This window comes from Dromiciops gliroides, chromosome 5, assembly GCF_019393635.1.
Source record: "Dromiciops gliroides isolate mDroGli1 chromosome 5, mDroGli1.pri, whole genome shotgun sequence".
NCBI classification, from domain to species: domain Eukaryota; kingdom Metazoa; phylum Chordata; class Mammalia; order Microbiotheria; family Microbiotheriidae; genus Dromiciops; species Dromiciops gliroides.
In genome coordinates this window covers 113,272,524-113,291,558 of record NC_057865.1, presented here as the reverse complement: position 1 = coordinate 113,291,558, position 19,035 = coordinate 113,272,524, and the positions used below count along the sequence as shown (strand labels likewise).

Below are 19,035 nucleotides of genomic sequence, written 5' to 3'. Positions count from 1 at the left end.
TAAGAAACATACTCTAAGCAGCAACTCCCATTTAACAATTTCAGGGATGTAAATTACCAGCAAGTTCCCTCATTAAAACAAACTTTCTTCCCCCCTGATGCAATTCCCACTCAAAACCTTCCATGGTAGGCAGTGCTGATTAAAATACTGAAGTAGGGACAACTATAGGTAGAATGAGAAAGAGAAAGCAGAGGCTTCATATTTTCCAGCCCTGGATTAACAGCTTCTAGAACTGAGAAAATTACCATCAAAGGGAAGTTCTTGTGTTAATCTAGCTTCTGAACCAGGAAAACCAGGAAGACAATAACTTTGCCCTAAAGAGAGTTTTAATGAAGACAGCTGCTTCAACAGCTGTACGAAGGGAAGCCTGGACACACATCTAACAAGACAGCAATCCAAATGTCAACTGCTAGTGGGTGGAAGAAGAGATTTTTAAAAATCAGTTTTATTTCAGAAAACCAACATCATCACAGAAATTTTTATATCAACTACTGAAAGACAGCTTTCTAATTACATAAAATGTGTGAAACCCAACCTTTACTTACTGGCTGGCTAAAAATGTGGATATCATAATAGAGAAGCACATCTAGTGATTGGTAATGTATTTTTAAAAAGGGAAAAACATTATTCTTACCCAAAGCATAAGAATTAAAGTGGAAGCAGCGGGTTGTTGGAAAATCTTCAGAGAAATGCTAATCCTGCGACTTGAGCTTATTACTGGGAAACCCTAACCCTACACCCCAGGATTTCAGAGTGGTTCTCAATTATTCCAGGAGTCAAAAGAATATGACATCCACAAGCATTCAGTGAGTTTGGTCATCTGGAGAACTCCATTATATCAGCAGAAAAACTTCTTAAGGGGAATGTTACATCTCCACATGACAATCCCACAAAAATTTGAAAACATCCTAAATCAAGAATGAACCCCTAAAAAAGGGCTATAATCATTAATAAAAAGTAACATTTCTTTTGCTAACCAATATGGAATACTCCTCTGATTTATATTATAATATATAAAATCAAATTTGGAGGGTTAAAATCTATGACAAATATGATCAGTCAAAAGGCATTTATTAAAGACTAACTTTATGGCAGGCACTGTGTTGAGTGGTGGAATTTTCAAGATAAAAGCAGTCTCTGCCCTAAGGGGACTTACATTTTATAAGGGGAGATAGCCCATTCATATCTAAGTATATTCAAAATAAATCCAAAGTAATTTTTTTGTTAGGTGGAACACAGTTGGAGCACATCAAGAAAGGTCTCATATAGGAAGAAAATAACTGCCTACATGATCTTCCAAACATTATAAACTGCATTTCAACAATCAATGATGCAAATATGTGTTTTAAAATCTCAAAAGCATGGTATGCCAGTCTCTCACACTTACGTGTGAAATTTAAATGTATGGTGGTTTTCAATGAGCAAAGTTAGAACAGGCAGGTTTTACTGGGTCCAGAAGAAAAATCCGAACACATTTCATAAGGAGTCAGTAATACTCACTTGGGTCTTAAATTAACTTTCAAGACCTTGGATAAGCATACAACATACTCCTGAATCAACCTGTGGCTTCAATCCACATTACCAACCTCCCCACCAAAGAAGAAATTTTTTAAATTAAAAAAACAAAACGCCTTTCTATGCTTACAAAAAACTGTGGAGCTGAACATTCAATAAAAAGCTCTTTTGATGATGCAGCTATTTGTACAAAGCACTGTGCAGCAAAGCAAGTTTAGAGGCCTAAAATCTGCCATCTAGAAGTTTATAACCAAATATACACAGACTGACAGAAACATAAAAGGCAGTATCAAACACTACACAAGATACTAAAACATACATGAACTGAGAAAATACAACATCCACATGCAAATACAAGTAAAAAAACATGGTATGTGCCTTCAAGGAGGTCCCATGCTAATAAGATGACACACAAACAACTATATACACGCGAGATATATTGTGTCATTGGAAAGTAATCTCATAGTGAAGATGATATGGAAGTGCTGTGAAAAGTCTCCCTCAAAAAGTGGGATTTAAGCTGAGTCTTGAAGACAAAGGTGTGGAGTTAAAGAATTCCAAGCATGACAGCCAGTGAAAAGACAGAGTCAAAAGACAATTTCATGTGTGAGGAACAGCAACAAAAGCCAGTGTTTCAGGTTCATGTTACCCAGCATGGTACAATAGTACCTGTCCCAAGGACAAACTAAAAGCCCCCAAATCTACCCTAGACTTATTTTATCTAGACCTGTAGGTCAGATCAAATTTACTTCAGAGAATTAAGAAAGCAATACAATTAGGGCAAATAAACACCCTTCACTGAAAGACCAGAGATAAAATAGGTCTCTGTCACATCTGGCTTCAGTGAAGATATAGTCATGTTATTAAGAAAATAGTTTCCCACTGTGGAAAATAATCATAAATATGATGCTTACTCCTTTCCAAGATATATAAGGAACTTGTTCAAATTTATAAGACTCTGATCCACTCTTCCAAATGATAAATGATCTAAGGATATGAAGAGTCAGTTTCAAAGGAAGAAATCCAAACTATCAACTGTCACATGGAAAAATGGTCTAATTAATTAATAATGAGGAAAACATAAATCAACACAATTCTAAAGTTCGACTTCACACCTAGTAGATTGGCAAAGTAGAGCAAAAAATGAAAAACAAACAAACAAACAAACAAACAAACACTGAAGGGTATCAGGAATAACAAAATTCCGTTGGAGCTATGAACTGATATAGCCATACTGGAAAGCAATTTGGAACTAAGTTTAAAAAGTGACTAAACTAGGCAAACCCTTTGACCCAGAAGTACCACTGCTAGATCAAAGAAAGAGGAAAAGGGCCTATGTGAACAAAAGCAGTTGTAATAGCTCTTTTTGTAGTGGCAAAAGGCTGTCCTACTGGGGGAATAACTGAACAAATTATGGCATATACATTTAATGAGTTAATAATTATGGCATATACATTTAATGAGTTAATATTGTTCCATAAGAAAGGAAGGGAATATGGAAAAAGTTTTACATTATTTTGCATATATAACTGATATCAAATTGCCTGCCTTCTGAAAAAGGGGGGAGGAGATGAGGAAGGAAGGAGAGAAAGAACTTGGAACTCAAAATTTTAAAAAGCTAATGTTAAAAACAATTTTACATGTACTAGGAGAAAAAATTCAACATTTAAGAACAACAAAAAAGAAATGGTGAAGGGGACAATATCAGAGAAACCTGGGAAGATGTGTATGAGCTGATAAGGGTAGTGAGAAGAACCAAAACAATGATAACAACAACATGATAAAGACAAACAACTTTGAAAGACTTTAGAACTCTGTACAATGAAATAATGAACACACAATTAAAGAATTCAATATGAAAATTGCTACCCAGCACTAGACAAAAAGGTGATGAAATCAGGGTGAAGATTAAAACATATTTTTGAGATAAAGCCAATATAAGAATTTGCTTTACTTGACCATGCATGAACATGACAAAGGATTTGTTTTTCTTTTTTTTTTTTGATTGGGGGAAGAGAGAAAGTAGGGATTTTTTGTTAACTGAAAAATACTGATATTTAGAAAAGAAAAATAATAAATGTGGGACCTTCAATTTTAAATATCAGCTGTTTCTAATTCTATAAAATCCACTATAGGTATTCTTCAAATAATATTGTCCAGGAAGCTTCTCTTTCCCCCAAAATTTTCCTTCTGCTACTTATTTGAAATGTGAACAAAGAAATCCTAATGAAACAGTGCTATTTGTTTTTATTTTTCAATGACCACATGCAACTCCCTAAGACTTAGCTACTGATTTATATAAATGGCTTGTAATATGTGTTCAAAGAGTTCCCATACTGACAAATTCATAGACCATGACCATTTAAGGAAGGAATTCAAAATTATTTTGAATCCTTCCTCTCAGAGAGAGTAGGTGGTCAATAAAAATTTGAGTCAAACATAATTATACAAGAAATTAACTATTAAACAAAATTATTTTTCCAGAAAATTTTAAGTATATATTTTAAGATGATTTAAAATCCTCTTTATGCTAAAACTGGATCACAGATTAAATACAGAACCTTAAAAGATATCTAGTAAACCTTTTTTTGATTTTACAAAGTAGAAACTGATACATGGAGGTATAAGGTGACTTATACAACGTCACACAGATATTAATACGCTTGACTCTTTCGAGGGAATCACATTGTCTCAAAATAGAATGATATTCATGATCTTTTATTATGCTTATAATACAAATATATATATTATTATCAGTATTATGATATATCCTTAACCTCACACTATGAGAATCAATAAAATGCTACTGCTTTCTCACCACCCAGTGCAGCTTTTCCTTACACATAGGCCTTCCTTCTTCACCCTAAAATAACAACAGCAATAACAACTTGCATTTACACTCTGGTTAAATTGTATAAAGTATGTTTTATCTACATTATCACATTTGATCTCTATAGTAACCTTGATAGATAAAACAAATATTTTTTCCATTTTTCTAGATGAACAAATTGAGGTTGGAAAAGGTTAAGTCATTTGCCCAAGGACAGACAATTGGTAGGTAGGAGATTTCTCCAAGTCTTCTGACTCCAAATCCACTTCTCTCTCCACTGTTCCCTCTGTGTGTGTGCCTGTGCGCAGGCGCGCGCGTGCATGTGCATGCGCATGCACACACACCATAATTTTACGGATAGGGAAGATCCATAATTCTTCCCACCCAAGCTATGGAATCTCAGATCATAAGATACTTTCACAGTTTCAAGAGTCTTGCCAACCTGTAAGTAATGCACTGCTGTCATGTAACAGTATGGCATTCTCTGGCTTGGGCCCTACCTACTGCTGTACTTTGGTGGCTTCACCTCTTTCCAGCATCAGAGGGCCTCAAACTTGCTGCCTCAAGAATTTATCAGCTCAATTAAGAGTGAACTGACACTAATGTGACTGACACAAATATAACTCTTAAGAGACTGATTCATAAATCTGAGTGCCAATTTACTAATGTGAAATGAAAATACACCTGACTTGGAAATAGGGACTGATCATCTCTATAGTCACTAAAAATATACCCTTACAAGTGGGTAGATTCACATTTAAGAAACCAAATCACAGAAGAGATAATTGGATTGTAATCAGATAATTTAATCAGTTGGAAAGAGATACTCTTAAGGAAAATTTCTGTCAAGCTGTTGTACTAAATAACCCCTTGTCCTCTAGAACAGAGGTTTTTAACCTGGGGTCTGTGATCTTGGATTGTTTTTTTAAAAGATATTTTGAAAGCTATATTTCACTATAACTGGTTTCTATGTTATTCCTATGTATTTCATTTAAAATATTATTCTGAGAAGGGGCCAAAGGCTTCAAAAGACCACAAAAGGGGGTCCAGAAAACATTTAAGAACCTTTGTTCTAGAAAAATTTCTGTCTAAAGAATACATCTACCACCCCCCCACCCCCACCAGTGCCTTTTCCTCTCAGATTTACCTTCCATTTACTATACATAGATATGCCCACCCCCCACCACACCCCCACCCCCACCCCCGCAGGGAGGGAGGGAGGGAGGGATGGATAGATAGATGATAAGATAGATAGAGATAGCTCTATCAATCTATCTATATATGGTATTACATGCTATCTCCCCTATTTGAATTTTGGATTGTTTGTTGTTGGTTTTGACTTCCGATCTTAACAAACAGCAAATAAAATAGAACTATCAATATCCATAGTATAAAGTACATACAAAACTGTAGGTCTCTTCTGTACAACTTGCCTTGCTTTTCAATGTATAATAAATTCAACGTGATATTTAAAAAGAATAGATCTAGGTCCTCTCCATTATAGCATCTCTTGCAGAATCAATAGTTCAAAACCTTTTGAACAACCAATAAAAAAATCTTTTAACATGACAACCTATGAACAGTGGTAAAGAAACACTGACAAATAATTCTCTTCACCTCTTTTTTCTAGTTGTGGGGAGTACTACAAGGTGAGATACCACCTTTCTTTTTTGTTTGTTTTGTTTTGGTTTGGTTTTTTTGGGGTTTTTTTTGGTGGCAATGGGGGTTAAGTGACTTGCCCAGGGTCACACAGCTAGTAAGTGTCAAGTGTCTGAGGCTGGATTTGAACTCAGGTCCTCCTGAATCCAGGGTCAGCGCTTTAACCACTGCGCCATCTAGCTGCCCCCGAGATACCACCTTTCAAATTTCAATTCACTCCATAGTTTTTAGGATATGGAACAATATCCAAATTCATAGTTCAATTACTATTATAAGGTAGCATTTCTATTTTTCTGATGTTTAAGAAGCCATCTTAATATAGGTTATGTTTAATTCACTTCAGAGATGGCTCTTCCTGAACTTAAAAATGTGTTATTTTTCCTGATTCTGTCCACAGATTTAGGGGTCCACCTTGCTTTGTGACCTCTGGCCTGTGCCTCTGTCAGCTGTATGTACTCTGTAAGGGCCTTGCTCCTTCCTAACTATACTTTCTCATCAGGCTTGTATGTAACCCACTCTAACCCAATAAACATAACCTTCCACCTCCTTTCTCCTACAACTCAATCTCATCCCCACTAATTACCATCCTTACCCCCCAAAAAACCCTAAGACCTGCCTCCCACTATCATTTTAAATAGATATCTTTGTAAATCTGTGATTTTATCAGGCTGAATGGGTTGGATGTAGAAATGGATGTAGATATGCAAAGCCTCTTCTGTGGTAAGCAGTATCTAAGCTCTGCTGGAAGGGATACAAAGGCATTCATAAGGTATAAAAGATCACTATGACGATATTTCAAACTCTACTATTAAAAAGGAGGCAAGTCCTCTTCATTAAAAATAAATGGCTTGGGGCAGCTGGTTAAAGCACCGGCCCTGGATTCAGGAGGACCTGAGTTCAAATCCGACCTCAGACACTCGACACTTACCAGCTGTGTGACCCTGGGCAAGTCACTTAATCCCCACTGCCTACAAAAAACCCAACCCCCCCCAAAAAAAGGCTTACAAATTATCTGGCACATTTCCCCCATGTGCATGGTCAAGAGGAATTTATTCTTATTTTTTCCTTATTTCTTCCACTTTACAGACAAGAACTCTCCCTGGAGTGAAGTTCATTTTCACAAAAAGCAGAGAGGGGCAGTAGTCAAGACTTCCAGAACAATGAATGATAAGTATCAAATAAAAGATTTCTTCAGAAAAAAAAAATACTAGAATTCTATAAGGCAAAGCAATGGACAAATTAACAGGTGGGGGCATTGCCTTCCTTTCCCAACCCTATTTTCTCCATCAACTAATATACCCAAATAGCTTTAGAACACATTAAAGATGGTAAATATAATCCAACAAACAGTTGGGGCATTATATTAGGATCATCATCCTTTTTTTCTATAGGGGTAGCAATATAAAAGAAAGCAATCAATATGTTAACACACTTGTTACAAAAGCATTTAGGAAGAACTGAGATCTTATCTAGATATGGTCAGATAGGACTTTTCCTAGTTTAAAAAAAATGTTTAAGTCACTCAAAACAAAATGAAGAATTCAAGACACTTTGAAATAAGGAGATTTGGCAATGCAAATGTCAAGTAAAAACCAATTATGGATGAGCAACAGAACAAGACAATGAAAGCTTTAACAGCATGAGTTATTTTTCAGGTCTTTGAGAGTCAAAAGAGAAAAGGGGCTTTCCACTCCACTGAAGGTATTTTATTTTAACTGAGCTTAAGTAAAAGCTAGGAATTCTAATGGTGTTGAATGATCCTAGTTGAATAATTCTCTGAATATGGACAAGTCCCTTTGGCCATTAGACAATGCGCACAAGGAGAAATAAGGGGGCCCAATTATTATTTCTTTCATAAATTTAAAAATATTTTTCCTAAGACCTTCACCCCTATCTTTTGTTTCCTATAACCAAAGTAAAAATCAAATATTTTCTGCTAATCTCTTGGGGCCCACCTGATCAGCTCTTCCCTCTCCCAAGTTCAGAAGTGACTTATCAAACTCACTGACTGAGGCTCATATTAAACCAGGAATGACATCAGATATAGTGACACAAAGCAAGCTGCTGGCCACAGATTTTAAGCATAAAAGAACCCAAGTAGTCAGGGAAAACAACAAACATACATATGCCAGGCACAGTGAGAAGCTTGTGGCATTTGGCCTAAAAGCAAAAAAGGCTTAATACGTCTAACATGGAGATATAAGCATTGAACCAATTTGTTCAATGACAGAAATTTAGTCATAAGAAGCGAAAATGAGGAAAATAACTGGGAAAACAAAGAAAATTTTAAAAGCTGGCAAACTGACAGAAAATGTACAGTACTCACCAGATGCTTCACCTTAGACTTATCCTCTTCACTAGATGCTCTCTCTCGAAGAATGGCTCGAGTTAACTGCTCATTAGTGAGAGCCCTCTCTTTTTCCAGAAGCTTATTGATATCCTCATGTGCCTGGATTTTTCCATGTTTTACTCTACAAAGAAAGAAAAGGCACAATGTAAAGATATTTTCTTCTTTACTTAAATGTTAATTTCAAAAGTCAGTAAATTAGATTTTAAGCATTTAAACTAAAACCTCCTGTCTTCTTCAGTAACAGTAAGTAACCAAATAAGAGAATATATGTATGTCAACAAGATTAAAAGCAATGCTAGTTACATAAAATGAATTTCACGTACTAAAATTGAATGACCTCCTGAAGTACTAAAATCAAACAAATAGGAAATATTAATAGAAAAAGAGAATTGTACAAAACTTTAGGAGTCATGTACTCAAGCTTTCCTTTCTTTCCCATCCCTAAAAGATGGTCATCTAAGCACTGCTTGAAAAATTTACCCACGACCTCAGAAAGGAGAGTTCAAATCATGGAAAATGTTAACTGTGAGGTTTTCCTTCAATAAGCTAAACCAAAACATGTTCTCCTTATGAAACTACGTATCATAAATCAACCCACTTCAACATGACTGCCCTTCAAGAATTTGGAAAAAAAAATATGTCCTAACTCTTCACCAAACTGAAAATTCCCACCCACTTTAACTATTCCAGACTTTCTACCGGTCTTCTCACCCACCTCTCAAAACTTTTCATCATCTCTCAGAAAGCAAAGCACAAAACCAAGCAAAATATTCCAGATGGGACATTACCACAAAAGAATAGACACACTGGCCAAAGATACTACACTTTCAACTAATCATTTAACTTAGTTTGCATCAATTTTTGACCTATTGTTGAGTCATAATGATTTTGGAATCAACAAAGTCCTAAGTTATTTGTACCCATGTATTTTTTCCCTTATTTAGTTATAAGGGCTTCCTAAGATCTTTGCAAAAACTAAAACTCCAAAGGTTTTCCCCAAAAAATGAACTATTTTTGTTAAGCTCTATCTCCAATGCTATACTTGGTTGATTCTTTTTTAACTTAAAAGACAAGCTTTTTATTCTTAGAATGTCTACAACTTTTTTAAATCTCCATCCTTTCTCATACAACATACTATCTACGCCCTTCAGTTTTATATGATTTTTAGATTTGTTAAGTCTACCATCAGGGGCAGCTAGTGGTGCAGTGGATAAAGCACTGGCCCTGGATTCAGAAATTCAAATGTTCAAATGAGTTCAAATGTGGCCTGAAACACTTGACATTTACAAACTGTGTGACCCTGGGCAAGTCACTTAACCCTCATCACCCCACAAGATAGATACATAAATACATAGATATATAGATAAATGAATGAATGAAAAGCAAATTTTTTAAATCTACCATCAAAATCATTTCCAAACAAATAATGTTGATCTAGAAAGGGTGTAGTATAAAGCCCTATTACAGGTGGGGGAATTGTGGGAACTGAGTGAACCAGACTGATTCCATATTTTGACTCAATTCTAGAACTAACTCAGTTCCCTTTCTATTCAATTCTGGGTCTAGTCCAATTTCTGTCTTGTGAGAAAACTTCATTCAATTATGGGAATTGTGAAAAAAAATTATTTCATGGTTTGAACCTAGACCTGCGTGACAGAAACTGGGACCACCTCTATTTGTTACTTAGAGACCCTTAACTAAAGACCCTGGGTTAAGCTAACCAGAAACCCAGTCAAATCAGAAGATTGGTGAAAGGAGTTTTCTCACAACTGTACATCTCAAACAACCCATATGTCTTGTCTGAAAGCTGGCCCCACACTCATCAATCAGTTACTATTTCTTTTATCCTTTGATTGAATATAGATACTTGGAAGGGGAGGGTGTAGGATACCTTTTTTCCTGCTTTCACAAAACTATACCTGTTTGCTCTCCTCTTCCCAACTTGGAAAGCCCATAATCTTTCGTCCAATTAGTAATCTGATTACCTAATCTTGCATCTTGGTTTATATCATGTTAATTGTTTCTTTTAATGCATAAAAATCTGTCTCCCACTATGTTCAGGGTCCAGTGACAAACTGAGGAGGTCCAATCTCGATTTGTAATGCAATTAGTATGCACTGCTTAATACATACATATTCTCTGATCAGAGAAATGGAAATTAAAACAACTCTGAGTCACACTTATCAGAGTGGCTAATATGACAAAAAGGAAATGTTGGAGGAGTTGTGGGAAAACTGTGACACTAATCCACTATTGGTGGAGTTGTGAACTCATATGACCATTCAGGAGGGCAATTTAGAACTATGCCCAAAGGGCTATAAAACTGTGCATACCCTTTGATCCAGCAATACCACTGTTAGGTTTATATTCAAAACACATTCAAAACAGGGAAAAAAGACCTATTTGTACAAAAATATTTATAGCAATACTTTTTGTGGTGGCTAAGTCTTAGAAATCAAAGGGATGCCCATCAATTGGAGAATGGCTAAAAGAGCTATGGCATATGATTATAATAGAATATTATTGTACTAAAAGAAATGACGAGCTAGATGATTTCAGAAAAACTTGTAAAGATTTACATGAACTGATGCATAGGGAAGTGAAGAGAAAGAGAACCAGGAGAACATTTTACATAGTGATAGCAATACTGTTCAAGGAAGAACTGTGAATGATTTAGCTCTTCTCAGCAATTCAATGATCCAAGACAATCCTAAGGGACTAATGATGACGCATACTAGCCACCCCCTGAGAAAGAACTGATATTGACTAAACACAGACTGAAGCATGCTATTTTCCACTTTCTTTCATTTTTTTTCTTTTATTCAAGTCTTCTTGTAGAAAATGACTAATATGGAAATGTTTTATATAGCTGCACATGGATAACCTATACCTGATTGCTTACTGTCTCAGGGAGGGGGAAAGGGAGGAATAGAATTTGGAACTCAAAATTTTAAATAAAGAGGATAAAAATTAGGGGAAAAAATACATCAATATGCCCAGAAGCTTGAACCTTTGTTTCCTCAGTTGTTTCAGATTTCACCCACCCCATCATACAGGCTGATATCAGAGGAGGTTCTACGAAAATGCTGTAAGAAGGATCTATTTCAATTGTGTGGCAGCAATTTGAGTGAGGAAAGATTCATGGTGCAGGTACCATCTAAAGCTGGGCCCTCAAGAAAGGGACATACATTCATACATTAAAGAAGGCTGAGAACAGGGTAGAGGAAGACAAAGAGTTCTGTGGTAAAATAATGGAATCTGGAAGATGCCCAGGGCTCGGACTTGATTGACTTAGTACTGTTTGTATTGGATATGAATGAGAAACTACTAAGTACCCACTTAAAGATGATTAGATTTTAGCCACACCTGGCACCCTGTTAGACCTAGCTTAACTTGGCCAACCCTGAGAAGGAGTGTCCTCAAAGGCTGTGGACTACGTCATCAACAGGGAACCAGTCTCAGCCACACTACCTGAAGGACCTCCTCTTTGGGGAAGGGAGAAAAAGGTAGAAAAAGGGACCCCAACAGGAAGTAGGAGTCTCTCTCTGGCCTTTGAGAAGCATTTGGAGGGGACTAGAGAATGGCTGCTGACTCCCATAGAAATTACAGACCCCTAGTGGTAAGTTAATAAAATCCAGCTCTTTGAATTAGCTGAGCTGAAAGTGAGTTTGGGTTTGAGACAGGCTTTGCTAGAGTCAGGAGATTATCCATTTTCCTTTTTCCCTATTCTCTTGTCCTTGACTTTATTAATTTCACCTTTGCTGTGTATTTTATTCCCATTAAATAAAATCTGATTTGTTTGTGGAAAAGAGGCTGTTAAGCTGCTTTCTTATTGGCCTGGGAGAAATAACTAAAAAAGGCAGTCCAGAGGGGAAGAAGCTTTGTACCTAGAGGCCCCTCATTATTTTCTGAACCCCAATATTACAGCAAGCCACCCAATTAACTCTCCCTATATTAAATTTAGTTATTTCCAGGAATGTAATACTGTGTGATTAAAAATACACAGGTGTGAAGGTAGGATCACAAGAAGAGAGATGACAAGGACATAAAGACTACATGAAAGAGAGGCAGTTAGGTGGGACAATGGATAAAGCACCAGCCCTGGAGTCAAGAGAAACTGAATTCAAATCTGGCCTTAGACAATTACTAGCTTTGTGACCCTGAGCAAGTCATTTTATCCCAGTTGTCTCCAAAAACAACAAAAAAAGAGGACATGAAGGGGAACAGTACAAAATAAAACTATAAAAATTGGTTTAAGTCAAATTCTGTGTAAAACTTTAAAAAACTAAATCGATCATAAAGAGGCAATGAATCAGTGTATAGCAAATGGGCCTCAAACTTAGAAAGACCTGAGGTCAAGTTCTGCTTCTGACAGCCAATGTATGACACTGGAAATCACCTAACCTGGTTCTAGGCAATTCCTTAGGAGCAGAGACTATCTTTTGCCTTCTTTGAATTATCCCAACATAGCACAGTGCTTGGCAAATGCTAGGTACTTAATAAATACTTCTTAAGTGACTGACTGACAATAGTCTTTAAGTATATGATATACTATAATGTGACAAGAAGATCACATGACATGCTGGCCCCAGAGGGGAGCAATATAAAACACTAATCTCTCAAATGCATAGTAAACAAGTGGAAATCTTTTTAAAGTATGAGCAGACTAAATTTGTTAAACAAGTATAATTATGCCAATACAACTAAAATCTAGCTAAATTATTCCCCAAGAAACCTTAAACTAATGCAATAACATCAACACATCAACCCTACTCTGAATTAAATTCAATTTATAAGCATTTAGTGAATATAAGTATTGAGAGATTTTTAAAGATCAGCAATCAGTATGTATACTTTTGCTTTCTCTCTATGGCAGGAGTCTTTAAGCTAGGGTCCCTAAACTTGATTTTTAATATGTTGATAATAGTTCAAAAGAATGTGATTTCCTCTGTAACTTTAGGTGTTTTGCGTATTTAAAAACATTATTTTGAGAAGACCATCAACTCCACTAGCCTGCCAAAAGCCTATCAATTAAAAAAAGAAAGATTAAGAATATCTGATCAATGCTTTCTCTCTTCATTAAAGAAATCTATTTAAGATTCCAAGGGAGAAATCACATCAGAGTAGTATCTCATCTATCATCAGGCAATTAAGCATTCAAAATAGTGAATTTTCCATAAAATTATGATTTTACCAATTAAGTAAGAAAACATATATTTTAAAATGTTTGTGCAAATATCTCTAAAATGTAAACTTCAACGCATTCTTAAAAGTGACTAATATCTTTTCTTGCTGAATCGAGGTCATTGTTATGCTGTACTATATTTGAATACATGAAACAAAGTATTTTGCTTTCAATTTCTTTCTCTGCACATTGCTGCTTAGTCACCAAACTATGTGAAAACAAAGTCATCATTCCCACCACCCCCCCCGAAGACTAAATTATGTCCCCTCCCCTAGGTAATGTGCAGCATAAAATATTAAAGAGGTAAACTCTCCCATATATATTCCAATATAGAAGGGTGCCAGGATGAATAACGATGATGGAGAAATCCACTGGGGGAAAAAAGAGTGAGCTTCTTCATCTAATCCAGGAATGCACAAAAAAGTAGCCTGCAGGCACTGGGAAGATAGTAAAAGCTCAGCTGAAGAAGCCAGGAGCATGCCAGTATCTGAGCAGAAAAGCCTGCAGCACTTTTCTTCTGGTGGTCAGAAGCCTAAAGCATTCTTACAGAGAAGCTCCAGATGGGTCCAAAAACCCTAATTCTCTGATCTCAGACCTGGCCCAGCAACAGGCAGCAAACATTGACACAAGTCTACCCTTCAAAACATCAGGGCTCTAGAACCTCCTGGCATTTTCACTGGCTGACCCTCATACTTGGAATACTCTTCCTCCTTACCTCTGCTTTCTGGGATTACTTCAAGTATCAGCTTGATATCAAGTATCTCACCTTCTACAAGAACCTTGCCTAGACACTTTAAATGATAGTGTCTTTTGCTCTGTTGATTATCTTCAATTTATTCTAAATGTATCTGTATGTATATAGTTGTCTGTATATCGTCTCCTTCGAAATACTGTACGCTCATAGAGAGCAAAGACCGTCTTTTGCTTTTATTGGTATTTACAGAAGATGGTGGTGGAAAGGCAGTGAGCTCTCAGACTCACTACACGACTGCTCCAAAAAACATTCAAATAATGCCATAGGACAATTCCTGGAGCAGGAAAATCCACAGAATAATGTACTGAGATCATTTTCCAACCAAGGACAGCTTGGAAGGTCAGAAGGAGGGAGCTGCTGTGCTGAGACAGGAGTGGAGCCCAACCCCACAGTCACCCTGTCACAGATCCAGTCCCAGGAAGGCTGCACCAGAGAAAGAGACCCTCCAGAGCCTCTGAATCAGCTGCAGTGCCAGTGTCATCTAGAACTAAGTTCACAATCTGGTGAGAGGGCTGAGCCCTTGGCAGGGGGGAGATTACAGGGGTCTCTGCTGATGCTGAGGCAGAACTTGGGTTTTTTCACCCCTGCTGAGAACCAGGAGGCAGGCTTGAGTAGCAGTGGCCCAAATTGGGGAGGGGCACATGCTCACCAGAGCTGACAACCACAGCACACAAAGCTGGTTGATTAGCAAGTTGGTCTGGGGCCATCTACAGACCAGGGAACGGGCCAGGAAAGTGAAAAACCTGATCCTCCTTAAATCATACCACCTAGGAATTCTTAAGCTTGGGATACTACAGCCTGGAAACAGTGCCCCACTTCAAGGAGGTAAAAGTCAAGTAAAAGAAAGGCAAGATGAGCAGACAGAAAAAGGTGAGGACCATAAAAAGTTTCTTTAGTTGGGGGCGGGGCTAGGTGGCACAGTGGATAAAGCACCAGCCCTGGATTCAGGAGTACCTGAGTTCAAATCCGGCCTCAGACACTTGACACTTACTAGCTGTGTGACCCTAGGCAAGTCACTTAACCCCCACTGCCCCACCAAAAAAAAAAAAAGTTTCTTTAGTGACAAGGGAGGTCATGGTGCACCCTAAGAAGAAGATGTCAACATCAGGGCCCCTATAGCTAAAGCTTCCAAGAAAAATATTGGTATTTCCAGCACTTGAGACAAAAGTAAGTCATAACTGACAGAGTAGGGCTTAATGCTTATCGACTGACTAACTAAGGGAACTATAAAACCTATTAGTGCTCTGGGCAAAGACAGAAAAAGGGAGGTGAAAGCCAAGGTGAAGTCCCCAGGAAACTGAAGCTAGGACCAAATAAGACATGACTACTCCATGAAAGAGTATGGGAGAGAGAAGAACCTGATCCCAAATAAGGAATTAAGGCTAGAGACAAGTAAAAACAAAAAATATCCAAACACTAGGAAGAAATATTATCAATCAAGAAACATCTAAGAGGCAAACTCTGAAGAAAACAGTAACTACATAAATACTACAAGTAGAGTCTTACAGAGGAGAAAATGGCTTTCACACAAAGGTTCCAATAAAATCCAGAAGACATGAAGAGATATAAAATTAATTACAAGGTAAATAAGATCTCTAAAAGAAATAATTGGGAGATTTAATAACTTGGAATAGAAAGTAAAAAATTTTACCCAAGTAGCAAGCTCCCTAAAAAATATCAAGTAACAAACAGAAGGCAATGACTCCAGAACAAATATTGCAACAAAATAAAAAGACTGAAAAAAAAACTGATACAAAATACAGTTTCTAATATCCAAAATGAATGACCTGGGAAACAGGACAAGGAAAGATATTTTAACAGTCGTTGAAGTAGGGGCAGCTAGGTGGCACAGTGGATAAAGCACCGGCCCTGGAATCAGGAGGGCCTGAGTTCAAATTTGACCTCAGACACTTGACACTCACTAGCTGTGTGACCCTGGGCAAGTTTAACCCTCATTGCCCCCCACACACACAAAAAAGAATCACTGAATTTCCTGAAAACGATGACAGAAAGAAAAAAAAATGGATAGAATATTTAAAGACATAATAAATTTTAAATGCCCAGGTCAATTTGAAAAAGAGGACAAAGGGGGAGGGAGATGAAGAGAGAGAGAAAAATCTTGTCAGTCAACCCTTAAACAAAATTCAAAATTCAGTTTGGCAGAAATATCACAGACAAAGTTGAGGGCTTCCAGGTTAAAAAAAAAAAATAGTGTAAGCAACCAGAATGAAAAAGTTCAAATACCAACAAACCAGAGTTGGGATCACAAGAAAACTGGCCAGGACCTATTATGAAAAAGAGAACATCCTAAAATGATGTTCAAAAAAGTAAAAGAAAAAAGTTTATAACCAAGGAAAATTTACTCCCCCAAAATGAATGTGATCCTTACAGGGAAAAATGAAAATAATGCAACAAAAGATGAGAAAGGACTCATGATTTAAAAAAAAACAAAAACAAAACCCAACAGAGCTTTGTCTTCTGTTTTGTGTTCAAAGCATTTCATAAACTAGCCCCTCCTACCTTTTCTCCCCAACACATATTCTTCAATCCAATAACATGGACCTCCCCTCGCTGTTCCACTAATATGACATTACATTAGCTGATCTGGGCATAATCTCTGGCTATTCCACATGCCTGGAATGTTCTCCCTACTACCTCCGGCTTTCTTTAAAGCCTAGCTAAAATTTCATCTTCTACAGGAAGCCTTTTGCCATCCTTCTTAATTCTAGTGCTTTCACTCTTTTAATTATTTCCTGTTTAACCTGTGCCTATATCCACTATATCCTATAGCTTATTTGTACATATTTACTTGTTTTCTTCCCCATTAGACTGTGAGCTCCTTGAGGGCAGGGGCTGTTTTTTCCTCTTTTTATAGCCCTAGCACTTAGCACAGTGCCTGTCATAGGCTTTAATAAACACTTCTTATATTATAATAAAATGTATAAATGTATAAAATTAAAATTCAGATCTTCCTAACTCCAAATCCACAAAATACAGAAGAAATGTGGTCCATCAACAACCATTTGAACAACTGGTTCAAAATCACTTTTAAAGAAATGCAAATTTAAATAACTCGAAGATATCACTTCATGAAAAATTACAAAAGCAATAAATTTGAAGATCTAAAGTCAAATAGTTTAAGTTCAAATACCATTTCTGCCTAAGGCAAATAACTTCTGAGGGTCTCAGTTTCCTCCTACCTAAAATAAGGCAGTTGGTTTAGATGACTTCTAAGTTTTTTCCAATTCTTAAATCTATGAACTAATGCAAAGAAAGCAATATACACAACAATTACAATATTGTAAATGAAAAGTTCCCTAAAACAAAACTCAGGTCAAAAACATAAGAAGGTCCTTGAGAAAGGATAATGAAACATACCTCCTTCCTGATAGCTGAAGCCCAGGGGACTAGATGGACAGAGTATTACAGTGTCAAATAAAGTCACTACTTCAGATGGTTTTTGCTTAATTTATTTTCCTTTGTCACAAATCTGGGCAATATGAGAAATGACTCATTTAAAGATAAAAGGCATCTATATGTACATGCATATATGTCTTAAAAATTGGTTAACAAATGAAAACACTGAATGGGTAGCCCTGTGATAATGATAATTTTACAGAAAGAACAGCAGGTCAATTTCAAAGACAAGCACAAGAGAATGAATTATTTTCATTGTTTGCCAACATCTTTCTCATGTATGTCCATGGATGTTTTTTTTTATGGTTGTATGATACTTATAAAAATTGGATGTTTGATCATCCTAGCTGCATAGCATAGTAGATAGGGCACTAGGACTTAATTTATGAGACCTGGAGTCAAATATTACTTTAGACACTGAGTAATTGTGAAGCAGGCTTAGTTCAGACAAATCCAGTGATTCTGGCTCAGGATTGGAATGCGATGAAACACCTTCCTTACAATCAAAAAGAATACTTTGCTAAAAACAGAAGTTGCTCTCCATTTGTTATGATATCAACACAAAATGAGAAAGATATCCTGCACATCAGGAATATCTATGTCCAAACTCTAGAACCCCAATTCTACAAAAGCTGGGCTTTCTAGTCCTCTGAACCAACCAAGTCTCAAAGAGAGCCTCCCTACTTCCTTAACAGAAAACCATCCTAACTTATGTAAAATAAATATTGTTCTTAGCACACTGTGTGATCAGTCATTCAACCTCTTAGATGTTCATTTGCTTTATCTGAAAAAATGAGCAATATTTTCAAAACCTACTTCTCAAGGTCACTGAGAGGAATATGTTTGGCAAATCCTAAAATACAACAGAAATGATTTTTTTCTTACTAAATATATATTTGTTTTATCAGTATTTATAAGTAATTTTATTTCCTCTTTCAATAAGTTAGAAATATAGTTTTAAAATATCAATATTATAGAATTTAATCATAGTCCTGTTACTCAGGTAAGGAGGGAAGTTGTTGTTCAGTCATGTTCAACTCTTCTTGACCCCATGGACCACAGAATGCCAGACCCTTCTATTCTCCAATATCTTGCAGAGTCTCAAAGTTCATGTTTGTTGCTTCCATGACAGAGGGGAGAGAAAAGTCTGATGACTAGCTATAAATGCTGTTATATAATGTACACAGTCAGCAATAACATACTTTTAGTAGGAAACAAGCAATTTTCAAAACCTATAGACTTCACCTCGCTGCTCAAGTTAGGTAAGTCATTTTGCTACAAAGCAGATGATTTATAGGAGTTCAGATTTAAATTAAATAAGCTAT

General features: G+C 36.6%; 1 protein-coding gene across 3 annotated transcripts in view; it reads right to left on the bottom strand.

Moving 5' to 3' along the window:
• The window catches only part of CHCHD3 (coiled-coil-helix-coiled-coil-helix domain containing 3), a 341,349-nt gene that overhangs the window by 210,119 nt on the left and 112,195 nt on the right, over window positions 1-19,035 (bottom strand). For 2 of the 3 annotated variants that reach the window (XM_043968936.1, XM_043968937.1), the window contains exon 4: window positions 8,331-8,475. In XM_043968936.1, coding sequence (XP_043824871.1) covers window positions 8,331-8,475 — 145 coding nt within the window. Of the gene's footprint in view, window positions 1-4,333; window positions 4,379-8,330; window positions 8,476-19,035 lie in introns of all 3 variants that reach the window. The other variant, XM_043968935.1, reaches the window with a different exon arrangement.